The sequence below is a fragment of the Equus asinus genome, chromosome X (assembly GCF_041296235.1).
Source record: "Equus asinus isolate D_3611 breed Donkey chromosome X, EquAss-T2T_v2, whole genome shotgun sequence".
NCBI lineage: Eukaryota > Metazoa > Chordata > Mammalia > Perissodactyla > Equidae > Equus > Equus asinus.
The window spans coordinates 114,055,724-114,077,133 of NC_091820.1; the positions used below are offsets into that span (position 1 = coordinate 114,055,724).

At 35.5% G+C, this 21,410-nt stretch overlaps 1 protein-coding gene across 17 annotated transcripts in view; it reads right to left on the reverse strand.

The window, feature by feature from the left end:
- The window catches only part of THOC2 (THO complex subunit 2), a 103,481-nt gene that overhangs the window by 26,179 nt on the left and 55,892 nt on the right, over positions 1-21,410 (reverse strand). For 12 of the 17 annotated variants that reach the window (XR_006522410.2, XR_011499938.1, XR_006522409.2 and 9 more), the window contains exons 13-22: positions 13,338-13,379; positions 12,768-12,898; positions 12,567-12,668; positions 9,124-9,220; positions 8,468-8,561; positions 7,976-8,056; positions 6,052-6,148; positions 3,861-3,978; positions 2,831-3,010; positions 1,883-2,047 (exon numbers count right to left, since the gene is read on the reverse strand). Coding sequence is in view for 13 of the 17 variants with exons in the window: in XM_070503249.1 (XP_070359350.1) it covers positions 1,883-2,047; positions 2,831-3,010; positions 3,861-3,978; positions 6,052-6,148; positions 7,976-8,056; positions 8,468-8,561; positions 9,124-9,220; positions 12,567-12,668; positions 12,768-12,898; positions 13,338-13,379 (1,107 nt within the window). In the remaining 4 variants the exon portion in view is untranslated. The remainder of the gene's footprint in view (positions 1-1,882; positions 2,048-2,830; positions 3,011-3,860; positions 3,979-6,051; positions 6,149-7,975; positions 8,057-8,467; positions 8,562-9,123; positions 9,221-12,566; positions 12,669-12,767; positions 12,899-13,337; positions 13,380-21,410) is intronic. The other 5 variants (XM_014839213.3, XM_070503246.1, XM_014839212.3 and 2 more) reach the window with 1 other exon arrangement.

Sequence of the window (21,410 nt, forward strand, 5' to 3'; positions counted from 1 at the left end):
ACGTAACAGTTCTCCAATACTCATACTCTCTCATTGAAGGCTCTTCAAGAGAGGCTTTCACCCAAGAAGCAAAAGCAAGGATCCCCAGAGAAGCATGGATGCCCATCCAGAGCAACCAAGATTGCCGAGGAACTCCTTTTCCAGAGGGTGGCACATCACTGACTTGGCTGTATAGCCACCTCTGTATAGTTCTCTGTTTTCCTCCTCAACCCGGAGAGGAAAATGACATTTCTTTGTTTAGATTTTTGTATCTCTTAAATGACAAAGACACAGTATTTTACACAGGTTACAGAAAAGACTGCTATTGGTATAAAGGACCTGCTCCATTTTCTGACGTAGGAAAGTTCAGCCAACCTCAGGCAACCAGGTCTTCCTGTTTGCTACGGTTCAATATCGCTGATTAGTGTGTTCATGTCTCAGTAAACCACAGGGCAGGTTAGAATTCCTGAGATGAAGCAATTCTCCCATCTCAGACCTTCAAGAAAGCAGGTCCCCTGTTGTATATCTGAGATTGATCTACTGTGGGGTGGGGCAACAACACAAGACATAACTATGCAAACAGAGTATAAAATTTTCTGGATTGAGATTCTAAAGGGAAAGAAAAGGCCTAATCCTACTCCCTTAATCCCTTTTCTCCTCAAGAGCATATAGCACAGAACTGCTATATAACGCTAATAAAGTGAAAATTAAATCAGTTAACATTCAGTTAGTTGTTAGAGGGAAGTGAGAGACTATAGCAGCCGATATGTAAATACTAACAGTTGATGGTTGATTAAATGATCAATTAAATTCCAAATTTCTTAGCACCTTTTTTCCATGCCTCTACTACACAGCCTTGTATCCCTACTGGGAACAAAGAAGAGACCCTAGTTTTAAGGGAAAGGACCAAGATCTTCCCGAACCTGTAGTGAAAACCTTGTGCGGTACAGACTTAAAAATAACAACAAAAAAACAGAGGGGCCAGAATCCAAGCCTACACAAAAATGAAAAATATGTTGGGGCTCCAGTCAGAGTGGGGAAGTATTACAGTTTCCAAACAGAAGACAGACCACGGCCCTGAGGGAAAAGGAAAAGAAAATTCTCAGGTCACTGCTTTGCAGGGAAGAGCTCAGGTGGCAGATAGAGAATAGGAGGGAGGGCTGTCTCCTTTTCCCCTACATCCATACTTGCATTTCAATACAGTGACTACTGGAATACTCTGCTTTGGAAAGCTCTAGTTGGCTTTTGTTGCTGCTGTTGTGTTTTTAGTTGTTTCACTTAGGTGGAGAGAAATAAAACAAGAATCATGAATATAATTTTCCTAGAAGTTACACAACAGAGACTGCTAGAGTTTTAGAGCATTTGGGGGTGGTTAAGTCGTCTTCTTTCAAGGCAGTATGTGTAACAGCAAGTCAACTATCTGACAGGGATATTGTTACCGAGAAAACAGGACTCTGTATTGAACGGAGTGTTTCTCAGAAAGATGTACCACATTTGCCTGCATTAGAATCATCTAATGCTTGTAAACAAACAACAAAAACAAAATAAATTCCCAGGTACCATTCAAGTTACTAAATTAGAATTTGAGGACATGAGACTGAGTGTTTAAGATGCTTCCCAGGTGATTCTCACCCACACTAATGTTTAAGAACTCTAGTTCTAGAGGGCCCATAAGACGTCAACCTGGACAACTGGTGGTGTAGTAACAGTAAAATTATAGAACTAATAAGACTTACTTTTAAAGTGGGCATATTCATTGTACACTGCTCAAAGCTGAGTATTAACAAAAGAGTAACTCTCCAAGAGACATAATCTATATCTATGTCAAACTAAAATGCACTTAAAAATAAAACAGTTAAGAAATAATTTAGAATCATTCTTGAATGGCAGCAAAGATACTTACTGAAATATGGTGTGCATACATTGGCCTAGACAGGAAAAATGCTGCATCATGGGGTGTATGAAATTCATTACAGAGCACATCAATTGAAGGCACTCGTTTTATATAATCTTCTGTGCTTAGATTAGATGCTAAAAACCCACCAAACTGTACCAGGGTATCATGACACTAAATTTAAAAAATAAGACAAAAAAACACAAATGTGCTACCATTTTAAAAACCAACATAAACAGTTTCCAAAATGATTAAGATATGTCATTTTAACAATATTTCGAGTAACAGAACTCAAATTTTACAACTTGAAAGAACTTTAGAGACAATCTACAAACATAATTACATATTACGAAAAACACTCTGAGGCCCTGAAAAGTTGACTAACCTAAGGCTTTAATAGTCAACCTATCTCAAATTCCAAGCTTGTTCATCACGTTCAGTAGCAGAATATATTTACCTAAATCACATACAACAATTTTATGTATAGAGAAGTCAATTCCTTTGTCCTTAAAAGATGAAAACTTTATTTATAAAATGTATATGATCCCTTTTTTTCCTCGTAATATAGTTGGTGATAGTTAAACACATTTTGTAGGCTAATCATAGGTTTTGGTGATTAATATTTATAAATACATTTTATAAATAAACATCGCATCTACTTTGTTGTGACTGAAATTCCAAATTTACAGAGATCAGGAAAGATTATGAGCGCAAACAACTTGCGTTATCTACTTAATTGAAAATCGTACACATATTATTACATCTCCTAAAGCTCCCCCTTAAATATCATAATTTGCACACAAATAGCCCCTTTTCCAGAATGTCTATTTTACATTAGAGCTGTTTCACATTCACATGATGTGTAAAATGACATTTTTCAAATTATATCACATTCTGTATTTTCCTTTATCATGATAAAAAACAATCCACATAAACACAAAAGCCACTTTAACTTACCTGATCATAGAGCTTTCCCACAAGTTTCAAATGTTTCTCTCCACCTTCCTGAAAGATTACCCCATTCCTCTGCTGAGCCATAAGCAAACAGAGAGGAAGAGCAAGATCATGGTCCAATAGTGCATCCTTTAATCTCTGGGAGGATTTTTTAGTGTTTCTGATCTGGCCAAAATAACCACCCTGCACAAGAGAAGATATAAATTTACCAGCGTACAGTACATAACACATGCCATCTGATTTGAAAAAGACACAGCAAAAGCTCAGTTATAATCCTGAAAATAAAAAACTCATACACTCTACATTCCTTCTCTTTCTTCACAAACTCATTTTAGTGACACTATTACTGATTAGTCACTGGCTTACAGATAACTGTCAATTGTCTTTAAATGTCTACATATTTTCCATTTTCTACTTTGCAATCCCTTATAAAGGATTATTCTTTTTTCTTTTTTTGAGGAAGATTAGCCCTGAGCTAACTACTGCCAGTCCTCCTCTTTTTGCTGAGGAAGCCTGGCCCTGAGCTAACATCCATGCCCATCTTCCTCTACTTTATATGTGGGACGCCTACCGCAGCATGGCTTGCCAAGCGGTGCCATGTCCGCACCCGGGATCCAAACCGGTGAACCCCAGGCCGCCGAGAAGCAGAACCTGCGAACTTAACCGCTGCACCACTGGGCCGGCCCCTAAAGGATTATTCTTTATTCAGTGTGGAGCAGATTCAACAACAGAGTACCTATGTTCAGATTTATACCAGTTAGGATACCAAGGACCACAGAAGATTTGATATTTATTTCCCTTACAGATGTATTACTTCCTATCTTTTTATACTTTGTTTCAACTTTTTAAAAAGGTTAAAATAACCAGTATACCTCAATTTTTAAAAGAGAGGTGGGTGTGGTTGTGAGCGTAGGGTATGTATGGTTTTGACATTTGGCTTTATCTACTCGTTATGCATTGTTTGGATTCTTTACTATGAGCATGCATACATTGTGAATTTAAAAAGTCAATAAACAAAAATAGCAACTCTCACCTCAGCTTTTAGTTGCTCTCCACCAGTCATGGCCTCTAGTTGTTCCATTGTCATTTCCTCTGTAATTTCTATTCCTGCCATTTTTTGTACCACTTCTTTCAATATAAGCAGGTCAAAACTATTTAGAAAAAATAAGGAAACAGTCTATAGTTGAAACTTCAAACATAAAAGTGACAATATATTGTAACAAATATACTGAGAATCCCTAAATTACTTGTATATAAATATTGGGGGGAAGGGGCTGAAGTGGTTTTTAAGGAAAAACTGCATTCCTAGAACTATACTGAAAAATATTCGGGGCATGTAATATGTTTATTTTAACTTTTTACTTGGAAATAATTTCAAACTTACAGATATGATGCAAAGATAAAAACAGTAAAAAGCACACCCATTTACCCTTTATCCCAACTTCACCTATTTATTAACATTTTTACTCCTGTTCACTCTATCATTTGTGATTTCTCTCCCTCCCTCCCTCTCTTCACACACACAGTTTTTTGAACCACTTGAGAGCAATTTATTTAGTAAATAACATCATTTTAGGGGTACATTTTACTCCTAAAATTCCTAAGAATGTATTTCCTAAGAATATAGCTATTCACTTACATAACCACAGCACTGTTATCAACTTTAGTAAATCTAACACTGATACAATACTTTAATCTACATTTCATATTTAATTTTATCAGTTGAATCTACAGTTCATATTTCATTTTTATCACCTGACCCAATAATGTCCTTCATAGCATTTTTTTATCCTCCAGTACAGGATTGCCAATATACATTTTTGATGATACAGGCCATTTCTCTAAACAATCACACACACTTGGAAGGAATAGAGGAAGGAAGGTAGGAAGAGGAGAAAGGAAACAAAAAGAAGGAAACGGAAGTTCCGAGTTGCGGTATTTGAGCCAAAGATGATAGCTTAGTGGCCAGCCTTAAGCATATTACTGTGCCAATAGTTATGCATTTTAATTCTCAAAATTTGGACTGCCAATGGAAATAATACAATATGATTCCAAGATCATCTTTAATTAGCTAAGTAATGAAGATAATGTGAAAATATTCTTTCCTACAAAACAAATACAGATGTTCTTCTAAAGGTAAAGCTAGACATACCCAAGACACAAGTTGACAAAGGAACAATTTTCTAAGATTCTTGAGTGCTTACTCTCTCAACTTGCCTCACCTTCCCTAAACATAGTTTCTGAAAACACGAGGGCCCTCATGCAAATTAGTATGCAACAAGTACCAATGGAATATTTTATTTTTTCTACAAACTATCTTTTAATTAGATGGTCACAAAAACTATATTCATAGTACAGAAAACTGAGATACAGATTTAAAAATAACGTTTTGTTCTCCTGGCCTAGAGACACAGAAGAGTAAAATGTATATAGGATGGTGGATAGGTAAGCATAGTATAAGTGATATGCTGATAAAATCTTGAATCTAAATATTACTTTTTTAAAATTTTCCCCTAAACTAAAATAATAATCTGTCAATAATTACTTAGGTAATACCTGCTTGGAACATCAGAGAGCTTTACAGATTTTTGCTTGCTTTCTACCAGAAAGCTCTTGAAAACACTTTCCAGTTATTTGATTCTAGTCAGTCGGCTGCTGATAAGATTTAAGATACATATTAATTCAAACTCTAAGCACTGATACTGGTCCAGAATAATAAAACTCCGTACTTATAAAGAAAAGAAGACACTGCCCAAAAGGCAAGTAAGCTTTATGTATCTCTAAAGTTCAAATTCAAAAAATAATTGTGTTTTAAAGATACTCTATACACCCTCAAACATGTTCCTACCAAATGCTCAATGTTAAGGCCAATTATTGTCCAGTAGCATAATCAACAGTGCAATATGTTTTGTCATAAGAGGATTTATAATATACCTTATTAACCATTTACTCAAAAGCCTAACATCTAGTCAAAATGAGTTAGTGTTTTTAACAAGCTACATATATAGCCAAATATTACATTTCTTCCTGCAAAAAAGTGTTTATGTATTAAATTAAAATTTCTTTTAATGAAAGAACTCCATATAAATAAGTGAGCATCTATTCTACTTAAGCCTACAACCAACAGATAGTTTTTTCAGGATAAACAGCAATCTCAACATCCCAATATCACCAGAAGTACTCTAATTATTGAATTTTATTTACATGTAATTTACTATGAATACCTTTTGCCTGCCTTTAGCTGATTAGCCACATATTGAAGAAGACCAGCAAGATCAATTGGATATTTACGAAAAACTGCACCACAGAAACTAGCCAGACCTATATGAAAGAAAAAAAGAATAGGGCTTTTTAAAAACGGTTCCTAAAACAAAAAGTAAAATATTTAGCGTCATTTCTTCAACTAACTCAATTTCTAAAATAAAATGAGGTAGAAATAATTGTATTGCTGATGCCATTGAATAGACTTTTATACTTAATAATAGCTAATATTTATTGAGCATACCTATACCAAACATTGTACTAAGCACTTTACATTAATTATCTCATTTAATCTTCGTAATAATTATCTCAGGTTGGTATAAACCTATCGGTGGGGAAAATTTGGAACAGATATATCATGTAACTTGCTCATGGTCACCTAGTTGTTATGAGTTAGAGCAGTGACTCAAACCTACACGGCCTGATTCCAGAGCCTGTGACATTAATTAGGCCATAAAATCTTGCGGATCGCTCTGTAAACTTGAATGATAGACAAAACACCTGCCCCTCAAATGTCTGGGTCATGAAAAAATTTCTTTTTATCTAGGAACATGCTACTAGTTGTGGAGAGGCAAGGAACAGGTAAAGCATTGCCAGACCAAGAAGCAGAGAAAAGACCAATTTTAACCAACAGTCTTCATCACATAAGTAGGGAGAAAACCCAGTAAAGAGGAGATCCTAGTAAAGTCAAGTGATCTGTACCTTTTCAACAATTATTTGCTGAGCACCTAAAGGATAATGGACAAAACACAGGTCCTGCCTCAAGAAGCTTATAGTTTAGTGAGGGATTTAGAAAAGTAAACTGAAATAATTCTATGATGAATAAAAGGTTCCATGGGAGTACACAAGAAGGGCATCTAATTCTGACTTTTTGGGTGGGAGTGTTAACAGGTCAAGCTTTCCGAAGAAACTGACCTCTAGGCTGAAATCTAATGAGTAAGTAGAAGATGTGGTGGAGAAGATGAGTGGGCACAGAAGGGTATTCCAAATAGAGAAAATAACATGTGCAAAAGGGCCACGAAAAGTCCAAGAAATTCAGTATTAACGGAACCTAGAATATTGGGGAGAGGTGAAAGATGAGGCTAGTACAGTGACTAAGGCCCTGATTCCAAAAGAACTTATTTGTATGACTCATTACAGATTTCAGACTTTAAAGGGCAATGGGGAGCTACTTCAAGATTCAGCTATCAGACATGATAGGTTGAAAAAAAAGGGGGGAACCAGCTGCTAGAAATCAAAGGTACAAGAAATTAAAAAAAAAAAAAAAACCCAAGGATCAGGTTTTTTGTTAAATAACCAAGTTTTTGTTCTTTTAAGATGACTGCATGGGGCCAGCCTGCTGGCACAGTGGTTAAGTACGCACGTTCCACTTCAGCAGCCCAGGATTCGCCAGTTCAGATCCTGGGTGCGGACACGGCACTGCTTGGCAAGCCATGCTATGGTAGGCGTCCCACATATAAAGTGGAGGAAGATGGGCACAGATGTTAGCTCAGGGTCAGACTTCCTCAGCAAAAAAGAGGATTAGTGGCAGATGTTAGCTCAGGGCTAATCTTCCTCAAAAAAAAAAAAAGATGACTGCAACCTCAGGATAAAAAGAAGAGCGATTATGCCTCTAAAATAATAATATAGAAAGGAATTTTCATCTCCCCAGTAATGTTTGCCCAAATTCTATCATAGCCAATACTGGCCTCTTGAGTTGGAAAATGAATAAGTATTATATGAACCTCCTTACACAGCCAAGGACTTGGACACTCCACAGAACAAGCTGACTGGCTAGATGCTCTCAAGAGCTCTTGACAAACAAGCTCTTAGCATAGGTAATAGAATACATAGCATGACTGTTACAACAGATGGAAATTCCACCCTTAGGAAAATAAAAATACTTACTCTGAAGCCAGCTTGAGATGGTTGTGTCATCATGTTTCATTCTCTCCTTTTCTGGATTAGCTAAAGCTTCAATGATACAATCTTTCATACATTAAGAAAAAATTTTCAGTCACCACATCTCTAACAAAGACCCTTCAAACAACAACAAAAAAATTTCACATCTTGGAAAGAAATAAAATTGTCAGCTTCAAGTTACTATGAATTATTGAAAACCACACTCACTGTAGTACAAAATTTTCTTCTTTACCTTCTTTTCCATCTTTCAGCAAGCAAGATAGATTCTACTTATATCAAGACATTTATTAAACTTAACATTGTCTCTCCCTGTATACAACACAGACATGCACACAAACTCCTAATTGGCCAACCTTCAGATCAGCCAACTGAATCAACCTCAGATGGTTACTAAAGGAACTTAGAATAAAAATAAAACATTCATCATTAAGATCTATGAAATGTGAAACCTATATTTTACTTCACTTGAAAGGATACAGGCCAAGACATCATAATTCAATGAAGTGAGGTATTTCAATGAATCTACTACAGGTGTTATTAAGTTATCATACTTCTGTATTTGTGACAATATCTGGAAGATAGCAACAAAGAAAAGATGGCATTAAGTAATCGAAAGAGAACTTCTACTGTGCTAACTAAATAATGGCTATACTTTTAATTTTTCCTTAGAAAATATTTTCTTAGGCTACATTTTCCAATTAGTAAATAATTCCAGGGCATCTAAACTTGAATTTCAGAAATATAGAGGCTAGTCTCATGTCAAATGTGTTTTAGAAATCTCTTTCTAAATATGAAAGTGTTACATCTAAATCAGAATGAAGTGCTATTCAAGTGTTTATAACAACTAAAATCAACAAATAATGCACCTTTTTATTAATGATGCTATAAATCAAAATGTGTTAAACAAGATAATGCTCGAGTTTATTACAGTAGCATCGTTATATACTACTAGAAAAGTAGATCAATGTGTTAAATATATTGTATACTACATTTTTAGCATAACCATACAATATTTAATTTGCTAAAGATTTTTTCCCTAAAACTGCCAAACATTTTTAAAACTACATCATTCCATTTCTATCTGTGCTGACTTAAAGACAACAAAAAGAAAAATCCCTTAAAATAATATTAACCTCAAAACATACATAATCAAACAAAATGGTTGGATTGCTGTGGCTCAACTTCCCAATTTGTCTTCCAGAAGGCTTCACATTTTCCTTGGTTAGACGTCTACAAGGGGAGAAAAAAGTAGCAGGATCATCTTAAGTCATTTCCCTTGTAATGTTGATAGCTTTGTTACATCATGGGGGGGGGGGGGGGGGAGGACGACAATTCTTTCCCAAATATCCAAAATGGATCCATGTAAATAATGACATTTATCACATACTTCATGCAGGACTTGGGCTATTTTGATTAGGCATTCTCCCAGAGGGTATTAACATTTTGTATTAATGCTTAACATTTATAATATACACATTTCCATTTTATAGTAATAGTCTAATAAGCATTAAAACTCAATGTACTCTACAAGTACATATTATAGAGAATCATAATTATTTTAGATTTAGAAAGGCTCATTTATCAGTTTAGGGATTAAGATAACAAATTTGGTATAATGCAATGAAATGTCTATGCCATCTGTCTCAGTGACCCTAACAGAGTAATAGCTAATGTTGCACTCCTTGATACAGGAAGTTCTCTGGTTTTCATATTCAAAGTAAACAATTTTTGAAAAGTCAATTCTACTCCTTTCCTTCTTCTTTAATTCCTCCTCTGTTGAGTATTCTTTTACTAACATTCTGGAAATTTATACCTATGAAATGCTTACAGCTCAAACAATTATCAAACAGCATTTTTAACTCTTCTGGTGAGATTATTACATAATAAATCTAGAAATCTGAAATGCTTTCAAGCGACAGGAAGCTTTCTGGAATGAAAATATAATGAAGCAAATAATGAATTCAGTAGATAGTTCAAGGAATGTGACCATTCTGGAAGTAACAAACTTGATATAATGATCTTAAGAAGCTTCTTATGACAAAACTGACCCATCAATCAAAATTATTTCATCATCAGCTGCTTCCCTTTCCCACTCTCCATGGCCCAGTTTCTTTTTTCTTTCCACAGAAAACCCATCAGTTTTAAACTTTGGCTAGACTCTGTTCCACCTTCAAACTTACCACCACCTGTCCTTACTTCTAACCCTACTATTTCAGGTGGCTCTCCTACTTGCCAAAGCTAACCTTTCTTCCCTATACTTTTTATCCCATTCCCTTCTGCCTCCACTACCCTGGAGGGAAAAACAAACAAAAATAAAAGAAATACTTTCTTGATTATGTCTTCCCCTCAAGCTACCATGGTGTCTGGCACATGGAACACAATCAATGAACATTTGTGGAATCAATTACTGGATGTCCCACAGCAAATTCATGTTTTAAACAGTAATCAAAACCTGTGAAATTGTGCAAGTAATAAATTAATGCATTCCATTCTCAATGTAAAGAGTTCAAGCAATACCAAAATCATATTGTTTAAGCCTGGTAAAATAGTTACAGTTTAGAAATATAACAAAAATCCAAGTACATTAAAAGTTCTGCACAGTCTTCTGTGATAAATATTTTTATTAATTTATTCATTCATTCATATTAATGTCTTCTATGACAGGCAAAGTGCTATGACTAGGAATACAAGGCCTGCTCTCAAGCTCAGTTCAGCTGGGGAGATAGATTGAAAACTATTCTTTAAACTTTATATTCTTAAACAAATAGAACAAACTACAGAACAGTTCTTATTATATGCTATCAATAGTATAAAAAGGGGGAATAATATATTTGTACTCATGTATACATAAAAATATCTAGCTAGAAGGATAAATAAGAAACTAAACAGTGGCCTTTCTTTCCTTGGGAGGACTCAGTGAGAGATTTTTACTGTCTACCTTTTCATATTTACTGAAATTTGAACCATGTGAATGTATAAACTATTCAAAAAGTTAGATAATTAAAAAAAGAAAAATAATCATAGCAATGTATCTAAGAGGTATGATAGCATTACATGCATATGGGACAGTGGTGGCATAAATAAAGAAGGATGGACGTGCTTGGTGGCATTATGGAAGGCTTCACAGAGGTGACACTGGAGCCCACCCACCAAGTATGAGGTCACCAGATGGAGAGAGAAAAACGAGGTAAGGGAATACCTGTATGAACAGAAGAAACAAAAAATATATGCAAAGGAAAAGGAGACCATAGTACATTCAGGGAAATATAAGTGGGCTCAGTACAGCTAGAGGTAGAACTGGCAGGAAATGAGGTTGAAAATAGGGAGGGACAGATCATGGAGGGTCTCTTACATCACCATGCCATAAAAGTTGACATATAACCTGCAGGCAATGGGCACCAAAGGATTTTGAAGAAAGAGAATAATACAAGGCACTATAACGCATTCAGATAAAAGAACTAAGTTAGTGGTGGTAGAGAGTGGAAGAGACAGATTCAAGAGATTTAATAATATTTAACGTATTATTAAATATATTGTTAAATAACTCACATAAAGCACTTAGTTCAGTGCCCAGCACACATGGTAACGGCTCCATAAATATTAGCTGCTTTTAAGCCAGAAACTCTACTTGGGGAATTCTTGAGACTGGAACTCTTTCAAAAGGACCAGTTCTAATATCATCTCCTTTCATGCCTTCCCCAACTTCCAAGGGGTGAAATAATTCACTTTCTTCTCTAACCCTCCCATAGAACTTTATTCATACTGTATGACAGCACCTATTAAACCAGACTGTGATTGTGCACACACCTGTTTCCCTGGTAGACTGTGACCAGGGACAATATCACTGAGCAAAGACAGTATCATTGCATACTGTTACATCTGTTTAAATGAGAGAATGCACTACTTTTAATTATAATAACCCTGCCACTGCACGAATGTAAAAGCAATTACAATAAATAGCCTTGCTGAATACAGCAGTGTATTTAGTATCTAAACCAATACTAATCTGAAGTACACAATTTTCATAATTTAACTTCAAACATTTTACCAGGAAGTAGAATAATATCACTTTTATGTTTTTAATGACATGAAAATAAAGCACACAAATGAAAAAATAGAAATTTTTCAAAAGTTGACTCCCTATGGAGATAGTTCTGCATAATTCCATTAGATCTTCCAAAAAGAAAAAAATCTTTATTATAACTTTCAACAGAGTAAATTCCTAAACTTTGACTACGTTGTATAAGCCATTAAATGTATTATGCAAATTGGGCGGAGGCCACAGTAGACTGTCCTTTAAACAAAAACTCATTCTATAATATGATGCATTAAAGAGAATTTTCATTAGATTTCATACCTATGCAAACATGACAACAACAAAAACTAACTTGGTAGTCAAAATGAGCTAAAAACCACAAAAATTAAGTCATTCTATCTGCAGTATATAATCAGCTATGCCATTAGCAAATGGTGGGCTTCCTCAAAATTGAGGTTCAGACATAAGCTGGCTGAAAGAAAGTAAATTAGGTCCAGGTATACTTTAGATTAGTATGAAGAAAAATAAATTAAAACTTACTTCATGATATATTTAGCTCTGTCTATTGTTTGAGCTTTAACTTTTACTAAAAGTGGGTGACTGTTATAGGTTTCATTCTTCCACTGGCCATACAGACGATATCTTAAAAAAATGATGAGATGAAGAATTAGGAAAAATCATACACTTAGAAGTTAATGCACTAGAATAGTAGTTAAAAATACAAACATATTATATATTTACCTATGCTGATATGGAAATGTTTTAAACATTCCCCACAGTTCCTCAGACATACAAGCATTGCAGTCCATCAAAGAAAGAGATGGAAGTAGTACCTGGTCAGTAATGCTAAGCAAACAGCTAAGGATAACTTCCTAAGAAGAAAAAAGGAAAAATTATTTCAGTAAGAGGTCCATATGAATCCCCTCAAAATAAATTTGTCAGCCTTGGAAACACTGCCATTCCTTGATCTCATAACACACCACACCTAATTCCTTACACTATCACTGTCCTCTTCACAGTGGTTATTTGTGCTTCTCCATCTAAGAAAGCAAACAAGGTGAGGGAAGGAAAGGGGTAGCAAGAGAATGAGGGACTTTTATTATCCCTCCTCCTTTCTCAACATGGTAATCCCCCAAAACAGGAGGCTGTCAATCTGAAAAGATAACTTTGTATCATATGCCAAAAGCTATATTCAGCATGTAGAGTATAAAATAATTATTCACAAGGGTATTAAAGCTTGTTCACAGTAAAATCTGCAGTACGGTGTACCTAGACAAACATTAGACACATTCAATTTTTCTAGTCTCTTACCGTTTTCTCTTTATCTTCTTGTTTGCTTCCATCAGACTGAAACTAAAATTAAAAAAAACTATAAATAAAATGCAAAAAGGTTAAGATTATGCTGTTACAATTTAGTTTCTAATTTGAAAAAAAAATTAACTTGCACATGGTTGTGAATTATTTCCTTACTTTTTCACACATGTAGATTTTAAATACAGGCAGTATTACCAATTAACATTTTTAAATTTCATCTATATTTCTATCCTCCAAATCATTCACGACATTCATGAATTTTAAATGTCAATTTTAAGCCAATTCTTTCGTCAATCGAATCATCACAAACCAAAGCATCCTAAAACTGATCTAAGTATTAAAAATGGTAGCCAGTACAATTTAGTTATAATGCATTTTCCCATCCAGATGTTCTTCCCCCTACAGAATCAATAAAATCTAACACTAAAGCAACAATGAAAAAAATTAAACCCAAAGAAATTTAAAGCTATGTATTAATTCACCACTACTTAAGCCCTCACTGAGAAATAAGCCCAAAGTACTAACAACACTGCTGGCAAAGACAAAACCACTTCCTAACTTGGACAGAGTGAATGAGAAAACCTGGGTCATTATTATATCAACGATTTGCAGGTGGGCCGCTGAAGCGCCATGTTTGACAATACTGTCTATTAATTCAAAATGAATTAGTGAGTAATACTTGTGTGTATACAGGCAGGTGGAGGTTTGATGGATGTATGCAAAGGCCAAAATGACAACTGAAGTACTGATACTCAAGGACAATCTGAATTTCTGGGAAGGATTTAGCTCAACAGCAAGTAAGGGAAAGGAAAAAGCTAATATGCAGCTAACAAGCTTCTTATTTTCTTGGCAGATAAGGGTAGTTTGTGCATGTATGTTTTTCATGCTTGAGTAATGTAGTGTTAGTTACTACAGGGAAGTCTAACTTCTGTGCAACATTTTCACATCAGACTAACTCAGGGATTGCCATGTTTCCATAATCACCTTTTTTTTTAATTGGCAGGCTAAAAAGATACAGTTCCCTTTCACAGAAACAATGATTAAGTCAACATATATTCTAGTCAGCAAATTAGGAGTCAAGTTATGAAGGAGTGGTGTGGCAGAAAAACTAGATAGCTGCTTTTGTTTGGTTGGTGGGGAGGTAATGCTTCTGTCATATTGGGTGTACCCTGAGAGGCAAAAATAAGGGTGTCTCATAATCGGAAGAACTAGGTTCATAGTATATTATGTTGGGGATAAAGGCAGTTAAGCTGCTCCCTTCCTGGTATACTATGATTCTAACAAACCTAATAAAGCTACGCATAGTTTTCTCCATAGAAATAAAACATTTTCTTAGTCACTAAGCTTTCCTAATTCCCTTACTAGACACTTATATGAATTTCTAATGTTTGTATGTCAATTCTCTAGATTTCATAAGCAGGAAATTTTGAAAAAAAGAAATACGGAATGCACAATGAAACCATCTAGAAGAGCACTAAGAAATGTGTTTATCAAAGGCTAATTATAACAAAGATAAACAAAAAATGAATCAAGAGTTACATGCATGTAAAAGTAATTTTGTTTGGTAAGAAAATAAAGACAAATTCTACTCCCCTGATGCTTTCTTTTTAACTTAATTTGTTTTAATTCAGAATAAATATAAAACTCTCCATTCCCACAATGCAATACTAAAAGTTTTAATGAATGGAAGGCTAGGAGGAAATGGGAGGAAGCCAGGAGGGGAAGGAGCAAAAGACATCCATTCAATCATTCATTTACTATGTGCCAAGCACTGGGAACTCAAAGATGAACAGGACAGAGTTCTATCTGATAAAGACAAGTTCCCTGTCTTTGAGGATCTGTTGAAGATCAAAATTATGCTTACCAATGTACTGCTAGGAACTGAAGTTTTAAGTTTGAATAAAACTGAGCACTCACAATAATGCCTAGATAGACTATCAGTTATAAATGGCTCCGAGCAGTTTCTGACCTAGCCCTACCAAGATGGAGCAGCTGAAGGGGCTGCAACAGTACTGGGCACAAAAAGAATGTAGATCCAGCAAGAGGGGGCCTTTGGAGAGTTCAGGAAAAAAGGTTGGGAAAAGTTGCAGATATAACTAGATAAATTACTTTTTTTTTATTACTAATGTCCTTATTTTTAGTACCTCTAATCCATGAACATTTCAAATGCTACTTTAGGCTATATTTTATCTCAGAAAAGAAAGAAAATGAAAAGTACCTAAGATTTGTGACTAAACTGAAACCTGAAGCAACATCTTACTTAGATTATGGCACTATTTTCACCGTCCTTATTTTTCTCATTCTTATTAACTACCATTTATTGAGTACTCACTATGTGCCAAGTACTAGGCTAAGAACTTCACATTTACGTATTAAAACTACTCTATGAAGAAAATCTTTTTGCTAGAAAGGATCCAAATAAGACCCATCAAAATAACTTAGAAATAGGAAAATAGAACCTATAGATTAAAATTTACAGGAATGTGAGTTTACCAAGCCTGGAGAAAACATAACTGAATAGGCTTTCAATGTTTTGGTTCAAAGCCTTGTTTTTTATCTTTCAATCAGAAACTCTTAAGACTTTATAAAACACTTAGAAATAACCAGTAATGTTGATACTACATCATTTATGAAAACACAGGAGGAGATACTAAGTGAAAAGTACTATCTTCCACCACATTCCACTTTTAGTCAATACAAATCTGTACCAAGACACCAAAGACCTAATAATATGGTCACCTACACAACAGGATAACCATATGTGCTGGTTCTTGTTTTTTATTTCAGTGTAAATAACAGCACAACCTTTCAACCTCAAGAGTCCTGGTTTAGACAATGAAGTACATGGTCTCCCTACCTACCATGTGGGTAGCGTTCAAACTGCAGTAGACAACTTGTGGGAGGGGTTTAAACACTAAAATATATCAAACAAAACAAACTGCTAAATAGCTATGCTCAGTTTCATAAAATTCACCACCCAAAAGTAATTACTTTGGTTAAAACACTGGTTATGATATGAAAGTGTGCTTTGTTTTACACAAGCATGGTTCTAACAAGCTATGTGTAAAAACAGGTATTTTCAGAGCACTTAATGAATATGAATATGTGATTTATTTAAACGAATTCTCTTTATAAAAGCAGTTCACAACAGAAGTCTTTTGTAAAACAAAAAACTGCCCTGCGAATCAATCGAATCTATCTATCGTTAAGGGAAATTAAGGTTCTCATACGGAATCTGTTTAAAGTAATATGCCCCTATGTTTTAGTTTAGATTTCCCCAGAAGCAGACCCTATTAAAGTGCATTCCTATTATTTAGGAAGTAATTCTAGGAACTAGTAGGAAATTATTCCTGTGTCCCACTGGGGACTCTGAGGGTCTGTGTAGAAATACATCTCAGGGTTATCCCATGAGGGCAACATAGTTCTACAGCATCTCCTGTCGTTCCATTGGTTGAAAGCTGGGGAGAGGGGGCGAGGTGAGTCAGTTCCCCATCAGTTTTAGGCTACCAATCCCTGCACTACCTCTGTATGCTCCCAGAGCCAGAAAAGCCCTGAGACAAAGAGATACAGGCGCCAGCAGTTGAAAATTGGGCTGGCACACCAAAACGCTAAGAACCTGGCATAAGAGTCAAAGGAATATGGGTAGGATCTGATAGCATCTGCTATGCCCTACACAGACAAATGTAAAAACCTCCAAGAGGTGAGCATTTTCACAAATATTTTTAAATGTTACCTCTCTTTTACGTGCTTCAATTTTTTTTTTTGGAAACTGAACACTGAGGTTCAATTTCAGAAAAGTCTTTGAGAGGAGGCACGGGGGTTGAATCAATTGTTTACAGTGTGCATTTGGTCCACACCACAAATTCTATTTTCCTTTCTTGTATAAAATGTATTTTTAAACATTACACTGTTTGTACAGAGTCTACTTTGCTTATTAGTAGACTTAGTATCTGCCTATCCTTGTATGTTTATATACCGCTCTTAGGCAAAAAGCATAGCTAATGGGAAAAAATTAAGATCCTATTTGTAATTTATTACATTAACTATGATTCTACACCTTGATTAGAATTGTCACATGGAGATATTCAGTAATAGCTAAAGTGACCTTAGGTCAAACCAATTATTTTAGGTGACAATACAAGTGCAAATATAAACATCCTAACAGTTCTTCCCTGCTCAGGCTCATTAAATAGTAAGGGTGTTATAGATTAAATGTGGTCTCCAACTCTCGAGTTCCTCATTTGCTTTGTATAAGACTTATAAAATAGCAAAAGTACATAGGGGAGCTTAACAAATGGTGCCAAGGATAGCAGAGCCAGAGTCTCTTTGGACAAGAAGAATTGTAATGCAAGGTTTTGCCTTAAAAATATTCTTACAAAATTTGTTTCTGCTCAAAAACAGAAACAGACACATCCATAACTACCCTTGACTAGTTCACTCACAAAACCCCAGCAATAAAAATTTCCTTAATTTGATAAAAATTTCCTTCCATGTGTTTGTTACCAATTTATAACATAAATTTCAACAAGGAGAGGGGGAAAAACCACATCTGATTATCACGACAATGTAAAGAAGCCAAAGGCATTCCTATAAAATCAAATCTACTCTTGGGGGAAATTAAGTGCTACTTTAAAGTGGCATAAATAGCTTAAAGTATATTAATACTTTAAAATAAATTGTCAAAAGCTAGTGTAGTGATAACTTACAACAGTAAAGTGATAACTATGATATGAAGAATTCATGACACCTTTTTTTTAACTCTCTAAAATTGAATACCTAATTAATGTTACTATCAAATTAACGTTTAGACATATCTCATCTAATCCTCATGGTAACCCCAGGAACCAGATTAGGTAAATATTATTACCACCCATCTGTGGCTTAGAAAAGTGACCAGCTTAAGGTCACATAACTAGCAAGTAGCTGCAGCTCATCCTGATGAACCAGTTAACCTAACAATCAATTTCTAATGCTTTAGTTACTTTGTTTGTGGGACAGCCTTAAATGAAGACTCTCTGTGGGCAAGTTAGGTTCTAAAGTCAATGCATAAAATGAAAATTACATACAGTCATGCACTGCGTAATAATGTTTCAGTCAACAACAGACTGCATATATGATGGTGGCCCCACATGATTAGTATCAGATAGCCTATATGTGTAGTAGGCTGTACCATCTAGGTCTATGTAGTTCGCACAATGACAAAGTAGCCTAATGATGCATTTCTCAGAATATGTCCCAGTCTTCAAGCAACACAAGACTGTATACTCATAATTACACTTAAAAAATCCCTTAAATGATCTATAAAGTATACAGACACATTAGCTTTCATTTAAGTCCCACACGAGACTGTGTTTTTCCCCCTCTAGTGTTAGAAGAAATCACTGTTAAGTGAACATGAAGTCATGTGAACATCAGATGAAGTGACTGGCTTCAATTTAGAGGCCACGTCATATGAAAACACATTAGTTTAAAAACTAAACTCACACAATGTGGTGAGATACTCTCTAAGAGACTTGAGAAACTGAACCAAATGAAAAGAAAAAATTTCTCCAATTTCACCCTTACTCTTGGGCATATATACTGAGTATTTTGATGGAATAAGTCTGGCTACATTCACATAAATTAAGCACAGGTATGGTGTAATTCCACTGTACCTGAACTCCACACCTTCATCCAAAAGGAGTATTAATTTTGAGGCCTAACCTACACAACCAGGGTAGATCTTCACAAGTTGAAAAGAAAGAGCAAAAGCAAGATCACAGACTCTCCCTCCCCTAACAGCTGATGAAAAAACAAAAAATAGTAAATATCAAGCCAAAATTCTAAAGTAGCTGGTTCATAAACTAGAGTTTTGGAATGAATGGTCTACAGTACATTCTCTCTCTTGTAACCCTAATTTTTATTATGAAAAATTTCAAGTTTACATAAAAGTTAAATGGATAGAATAATACCCATAAATAGCTATATAACTACTTTGTAGATACAATTAACATTTTGCTTTTTTTTGACTGAGCAAAAAAACTTCAGATGCGACACTTCATCTCAAAATAATTCAGTATGTATCACCTAAGAATAAGGACATTCTTCCACATTACTACAATATCACTACCACAACTATTCCTGATATCTACTGCCGAGTCTAAGGGATACTCTGACCCTCTATCTAAGGTTTCTCTAAGCTTTATCTGTGAATCAATTTAGAGCACTCTGACCTTTATCCAAGGCCAATATAAGAAACAGCCATAGACACTAGCCAGACAAGTGAATTAAGATGACAAAGTGAAGCATAAAAACAGACTTTCTCTCCCCCAATCCCTAATGCAATGAACAGAAGTATGTCTTGTTGTTGTCTTTTTTTTAATGCCCCAAATTCACCATCAACAAGAAAAGAGGAAACTATGTTATTAACTTCAAGACTTCAAGGGGATACACACACACACACACAATTCTGGTATGACGGGCTGTGTGGTATGGATCCTGCCCTTAACCCAATCCGCAGTAGTAGTACTGAGCAAGGAAGGTAAGTCAACAAAATCCTTTAGGCAACATGGCCTGCAAGGTAAGTAAACAGCCTGAGGAAAAATCCTTGTGAGGAGAAAGCCAGCAGGACTCTGGCTAAGGGAGAACCAGCTGCCACAGCTTGCTGCCTTTCAAAGGAACAGCGCTTAGATGGGTGAAGGAATCAAAGCGCAAGGGAGCTGGATACCCGCTTGGTTGGGCGTGCCTAGTATAGCATAGCTAACAGGATCTCAAAAGAGGTCTTCTAAATGAGGGCTATACTCAGCCTCCCCAAGCTTCATTCCCTCCCCCATCCTAGACTCCAGAGAAGATTGAAAAGAGAACCCAAAACTCAAACTGTAGCTTGAGGGGAGGAGGACTGGTCATAAATAAGGGGGAAGGGTATGAGGACTCACACTGTATCAGAAAGATCTGAACAGAGCTGTCCATATTAAGATGAAAAAAAGTGCCGTGGCTACGATGGAAACATAAACAGCCAAAAAAGACCTAGCATATAAAAGACAAACTTAGTCTGGAAGAAAGCAGAGCACAAAGGACAAAGGCAGATTCTCCACAAGTATCTGCATATAGTCATAGAAAAGGTATTAAGAATGAACTCAGTAAAACAAGAAAAGCTTGGAGATGAGATACATAGAATGAGATTAAAATGGAGATTGCAGAGATAAACAAAATAAGAAAACACCACTAACACAGATATAAAACAGCAAAGAACTGTAAAATTTACATAACCTATCGTTTCCTCAATTTCAGACACACTACATTTGTATAAGCAGTAGAGCATGGTGATTTTGAGTTTGGCCTCTGAAGCCAGATTGCCTGGACTGAAATCGCAGCTCTGTCCCATATTAGGTGTGTGACCTGGGACAAGTTGCTTAACCTGGAGCACAAAGGGTTTGGTAAAGATTAAACGAGCTGATTCTCATAAAGTACTTAGAATAGGGCCTGGCACAGAGTGACAGGTCAGTGTTATCTATCACTATTGTAAACAACTTAATCCATTAACACCAGCTGGATGCAAAAAAGCACCAAAGAATTCATCTTTAAGTGTGTTGGTGGTAGAAAAAGCATTTAAGTATGTCAGGTGAACATGTTAAAGCTGTGCTCTACAATTTAAAAAAATTTTAAAGATAGCAAAATGTGTTCATTCATATACAAATATTCAAAAGAGCCACTCCCTCTTTTAAGCCTGAAATAAAGACCAAAATTGGTTAATATACTAAAACAACAGTTCTCAAAGTTTGGTCTTCGGACCAGCAGCATCAGCATCACCTGGAAATTTGTCAGAAATGCAAATTCTCAGGTCCCACCTCAGACCTACTGAATCAGAAGCTGTGAGGATAGGGTCCAATAATCTGTGTTTTAAAAAGATCTCCATGGGACTGTAATACACGCTAAAGTTTCAGAATCACTGTACTAGATAGTCCTATACGCCGTACACCTCAAATTTAAGAAATACATATACACACATACAATCAGACAGACAAATGATTACAAATAAGTATAGGCTGGAAAACTATTCTGTTAAGTAAGTATATTTTAAAATATTTATAA